The 6241-nt window shown below is 39.3% G+C and overlaps 1 protein-coding gene across 2 annotated transcripts in view; it reads right to left on the reverse strand.

The window, feature by feature from the left end:
• The window catches only part of KNG1 (kininogen 1), a 32406-nt gene that overhangs the window by 5623 nt on the left and 20542 nt on the right, over window positions 1-6241 (reverse strand). For both annotated transcript variants that reach the window (XM_014530388.1, XM_014530386.1), the window contains 2 exons: window positions 4495-4579; window positions 3447-3619 (listed from right to left, as the gene is read on the reverse strand). In XM_014530388.1, coding sequence (XP_014385874.1) covers window positions 3447-3619; window positions 4495-4579 — 258 coding nt within the window. The remainder of the gene's footprint in view (window positions 1-3446; window positions 3620-4494; window positions 4580-6241) is intronic.

Raw genomic sequence — 6241 nt, forward strand, 5'->3', positions numbered from 1 at the left:
TGATAGAATAATCTCTTTTGAAAAAGCAAACCACAACAGTCTTCCCTATCTCTGTGTTTTTTAAAAGCATGGAAAACGTGTGGCAGGAGGAAGAGAGCAGGAGAACAGAGTCATAGGAAGAGCTAAGCTCCCCTTCTACTTTGTCTGGCATTGATCTGCTGGGTAAACATGGTTATATTTTTTAAGAAAAATTTGATACTTAACTTTTAAGACTCCAGGTGTAGATGTAAATGGGGAGGAAGTTTCTAAGAGGGTTATAGGGTCTATATTTTGGTGATCATAAGTTTTCTCGCTCATTTCAGAATATATCTTAATCCAATTTTCTGTAACAATAATGTTGATCAATGTAATGTTGCCTAAGAAACTTGACAATATGTGAAACAAACCACAACTGATAGCTCAACTCTATTCAAGATCAAGAAGAAGGAATTAAATAGATGTAAATCCCCATTTGAGGGCCTCAGGATGGCATCTATATTGCCGTTATTATCAGGTGTCATTGGGGAAAATATGGTATAAGATTAATATTCTTATGTATGTAAAGCCCAACATGAAAAAATTAACAAAAGACATGAACAAGTATTTCAGAAAAGAAGTTAAAATGGTCATTAAGCCAGAAACAAATGACCATCTTCACTAATAACCAAAGACAAAAAAAACAACAACAATGCAACAGCATTTTTAATCTTCCATATGTTGGCAAGGATAAAAAAACAGTGGTGATAACTGGTATTGGTTACGTGTGGGAAGCACGCAGCCTCAGTCACTGTTGGTAATAATAGAACTCAAAGCAAGATGATCAAGGTCCTAGAGCCAGGTGGTATGAATGTAAATTGGCATAATTGCAAATAGTTTGGCAATTTGGCAATTTGCATCAGAAGTCTTAGACATACTATACATATGCCTTGACATTTCTAGTACTTTGTTAAAGGAAAACTTCCTGAATGTGCACACACAGATCCTTGAAGTATATTCATCTGAGCAAAGACAGGGAGGAATATGGACAATGGGGGGACAGTGGCGGCAGAGGCAGGGCAAAATAAACGGCCTGTGACAGAAATCACATCATTCACATGTGCAAATGGGGAATTTAAGAAATATTTGGCATCTAAAACCAGCTTGAAATGGACATGCATCCAAATAGGAATAATATGGAAAGCCAAGGCAAGACCAAATCTGTAAAATAAATCTTTGGCAAAAGTTGGTCATTTGGCAAATTCATCAAATGGTAAATGGATTTCGAGTAACTTGGCTGCTTCCAGCAGGACTTCCTTGAATAATCATGTCAGAACAGCCAAATTGTTCTCCTTAAATGTAAAAACCAGTAAAGATTCATCTTTTGTAAGTAAGTTTGAGATTCTCAGCATATTTCAAATTGACTTGGCAAGTGAAGGAATGTCAGTTCCCTTCAATTAACAGCATTACCTGTTGTTGTTCTCCTGGCATCCTTAGCATAAACAAATACACACCATGCTAGAATGTTAATTCATTAATTTACAGAGAACTGTAAGCACTATGGAGACTAGATAGTTATGTATAAAATGAGTGATTCTCTCCTGACGGCAAACCTCTGATATGCAATATATGGTGGAGCAGAGGGTATTCCTGCATCAAGAATAAGGGAGATTCACAAGAAAGCAGAAATATGAAGTGAGAAGAAAAGCTGACATACACAAGAATAGCATTCGGGGGTGTGGATGGGTAAGAGAGCAACCAAAGGACTTGAATACATGCCTATAAGCACAACCCATGGACACAGACCCTAGAGGGGTGAGGGCATGTGCTGCGGGGTGGGGACGGGCGGGGAGAGGTCAATGGTGGGAATGGATACATATGTAATACTTTAGACAATAAAGAATTTAAATTTAAATAAAGAATAGCATGTATTGGTGTATCATGTGAGGACACCACTAACATGGGCCAATTGCCCGTGAAATGAGGGAGAAAGGTTGTGGTGTCAGGGGCAGGAATAAGTGCCTGAGGAGGAGAGAGAGCAAAGTGTCAGTTTTGACTTACTTTAATACCATTTGGTTAGGTTTCCCCTGCAGCAGTGAAACTAATACAGGAAATTAGAAGATGACAATAAACAGCCCATTGTGCCATCACCTAAAACCACCACTGTTAATAGTTGGAGGCATTTGTTTCCTTTCAGTATTGTTTTCTGTACTTTTTATAACACACCAGACAACAGAATGTATAGTCAATCTTATGGCCTCTTTTTTCCCCACTGCATATTTTAAAACAAGGCATTTCCCACATCAAGAACTCCTCACAAAGATGCTTTAAAATTGCTGCTTGATACTCTATTTTAAGGATATTCCAGACATTATTTGATCATTTCTATATTATTGATCATTTTGACAGTTTGCCATATTTTCTTTTATAGTTAAAGCTACAATGAGTATCATTGTCTATAAAGACTCTATTTTAAATTTCTAGAAATTGATTTACTGAGCCAAAAGTATGAATTGTTATAATTGTAGTACTGCTCCTCCCCCCACCCCCCAATCAGATTATGTTGGTTTGCTGAAACACTTTGCTTCTATTTTGATTGCTTTTGTTGGTTCTATTTTGTTTACATTTAAGGAGGCTGGTCTATAATAAGAATCTGCCCATGAACAGATTACTCAGATGCTGTTAGAGTTGGAAGAAATTTGGGATCTTCTCACCCAGCCACTCATTTTACAGATGGGCCCCAAAGACTGAGTGAGTCTGAATGACAGCTCTGAGTTACCCAGGACATGAGGGCTGAGGCTCTGGTAGAACTGGATCTCCTGACCCCACACTAGGATGCTCCTTTTCTATTGACAGGGCATGGAAGGGAAGATGAAGCCCTAGGTGTACGTTTGTGGGCTGAAAGAACACCTAGGCAGGGGGGGAGTAACATGGAGGGGAGAGTGTGAAGAGAGTCTGGGTGATGATAAACACATGTGTCTGATCCCAAGGCACTAAGTGATGCTCCAACAAGAAATGATGCTAGAAAGGCAGAGAATAAGAGTAGCTTTTTTACTTACATTTTATTAATTATATAATAGGTGCTAGAATTTATATAACACTTTAAAGTTTGAGAAGATAATGTATTGACATATATTATCTCTCTTTGTTTGTTCCATTTATTTATGCATTCACTGGTTGCTTCTTGTATGTGCCCTGACTGGGGATAGAACCTGGAACCTTGGCATATCGGGACAATGCTCTAACTAACTGAGCTACCGGCCAAGGCTTGACATAAATTATCTTATTTGAATCTCACCCCAATCCTTTATAGACATAAAATGTTCTAAATGACTTTTCCAAGATCACATAGCAAGCATGTAGTGAGGTTGAGACTTGACATTCAATTCCTTTTACCAGGTATACTATTTCCCAACCCAAGATCAGTGATATTAGTAAGCAGTTTGCACATAGACTATAATATCACTATTTTTGTAGCTCAATTTACAGACCTGTGATGTTGCTTTGTGCACAATGTCAATCTTGAAATAGAAAGTTGCATTACTCTCTGCATTAAGTTTTGTAATGGAATGTGTCAGAGCCTCCTTCAGCTTTGGGCTGTCGACAGGAATCTCTTTGGGGCAGCCACGGCAAATTCTGGTAGGTGGTGGTACAAAATCCTCCCCTGAAAGAAGAATCAGACTTTTAGTCAGTGTGTGTACTGAAGGAGCTGTCTAGCTTAGTACCTCTCCTGCGCATTGGCCAGCACTCATTTATAGGGGGCCATGTGCAGCCTAAAGGCCAGTAGTGAGTGGGTAGAGGTTGTCTGTGTGACCTTCACCTTACTGCCTGCCCTCTTTTCCTCTCTTCAGAGTCAATGGCATTTAGGGAAACCTTCCATCATAAGGCGTTAGTTAGTTCACCTTCAATATCAATGTGATGCACTGTTCCTAAGTTTTTGCATTTTTGAAAGAAAGTGTAAAAAAGCAACACTTACTTTAAAGGAATGATTCTCTAGTGAGAAAATTTTAAGTCCTCTGATTCTGGTGAGCAGGGAGCTTCAGTGATGCTTCTCACTGTGGAATGTATGCAAATATCTTCCTTCCAAGTATGAAAAAAGCCAACTCTTGATATTAGAAATACTGGCTTGACCATAAACTTGCACTATCTCGCTTTTCCCCCATTATAACATGCAGGAGGAAAAAGGTATTTAATTGAAAGAACTTATTCTGAGTAATTAAATAGGAGATACAGCTTCCCCAATTTATAACACCTGATGTAGTGACATCTTATACACAAGGAAGACCAGCTGACATTGCATGTGGAGATCAGCTTCGCCCAAAGAACATTAACCTTCCCTTCTGTCACCATATTCCCTCTGGCCACTTGCAGAGCAGTCCTAATGGTATCAGCTACAGCACAGCTGTGCAGAAATGGGGTACAGTTGTAAGGGTTGCTGATTAAATCATGGGACCTAAAGCACAATTCCTATAAAAACACCTAGCCAGTTGTCTAAGATGAACATGTACTACTAGAGGACAAGCATGTATTATCGCATACCTGGTAAAACCTCACACTTCTGTGAGAAGGAAGCAATTCTTAGCTGAGGATCCATGTAAGCAAAATCTGTACATTCACCGGAATCCTAGTTTTAAAGACATAAATAAGTTAAAAATGTTTTTAAGAACTTTTAAAGTGAACAATTAATAACATTAAATATAGGATGTTGACTTTGCATAGAAAACAAAAGCAAACCTAATCCCATTGCAAAAGAGAATAAGAAACAATTAGGTATTAGCATCAACAATGATAAATGTATTTTCACAAACACGTGCAATAAGATGACCAGAATACTTAGCATAGAAATAATAATTATATAGCCCAGGCCACATGGCTCAGTGATTGAGCATCAACCAATGAACCAGGAGGTCAAAGTTTGATTCCTGGTCAGGGCAAATGCCCAGGTTGCAGGCTTGATCCCTAGTGTGGGTTCTGCAGGAGACAGCTGATCAATGGTTCTCTCACTCATTGATGTTTCTATCTCTCTTGCCCTTTCCTTTCCTTTCTTAAATCAATAAAAATATTTTTTACAAATAACATATTTGAATGGGTAAAATTTCTTTTAGAAAGACAAAGAATTTCAGACCAGCCCGTGTGGCTCAGTGGTTGAATGTCAACCCAGGAACCAAGAGGTCACATTTAGATTCCTGGTCAGGGCACATGTTTCGGGCTGGATCCCCAGATTTGGGTGTGCAGGAGGCAGCTGATCAATGATGTTCCTCTCTCATTGATATTTCTAACTCTCTATCACTCTCCCATCCTCTCTTTCTAAAAATCAACAAAAACATTTTTAAAAAGAGAAAGGCAAAGACTTCCGTATTAAGTTAAAAACAAAATTAATGTATTACATTTTCAAGAATAATGTCGTCTTGAAATAAAGATAAAGGTAGATTACACATAATGGATGATCAAAACTATATGAAGCAAATATAAACAGAAAAAGGATCAAGAGTATTATTAATGGACAAAGTAAAATTCAGGGTATCAAAAAATCTCATGATGGTAGTAAAGAAGATAATTTTATTTTTATAAAGATATAGTCTAGAAGCATGAAGTTAAAATACATAAAGCAGAAATTAGATATATATGTGTAGAAATAGATTAAAATAATGGTGGTGGAGAAATTTTATATACAACTATAAATTTAAGATAGACCAGACCTACTTTGGGAGGAAAAACCAAGATGGAGGCATAGGTAAACACCGGAGATTGCTGCTTAGCGCAACCACTTCAAGAATACAACTAAAAGACGGAACAGACATCATCCAGAACCATAGGAAGGCTGGATGAGTGGAAATTCTACAACTAGAAGGAAAGAGAAAAGCATCCCGAGACTTAGAGGAGGTGTGGTGTGGAAATAAAGTACAGAGGTACGGAGGCGCACACGGAGAGGGCTGGCGGCTGAGGACACGGTTGTCTTTTTCAATCGGTAGGGAGTCTCAAGCTCTGAGCTCCAGTTCCGGGCGAGTCTCTGGGGACCCAGACTCATACGAGAGAAACTGGACTGTCTGGAATTGGTCGGAACTCGAGGGCAGCTTTCTCTCGGACGTGCTTGCAGCGATTGCTGGGACACTGAGAAGCGGGGCCTCTGAGGGCAGCCATAGCTGCTTGCTCCACCCTGTTGATCCCCTGGGACCCCCGCCCCGCCCAAGCTGTGCGCCTGCTTTTGCATATGAAAGGCTTGGCCCTTTGCAATCTGAAAATTACCTAACAAACTGCAGCTGGCCCAAGGCCCCAGGGCAACTTG

This window comes from Myotis brandtii, unplaced genomic scaffold, assembly GCF_000412655.1.
Source record: "Myotis brandtii unplaced genomic scaffold, ASM41265v1 scaffold118, whole genome shotgun sequence".
In the NCBI taxonomy this organism is placed as follows: Eukaryota; Metazoa; Chordata; class Mammalia; order Chiroptera; family Vespertilionidae; genus Myotis; species Myotis brandtii.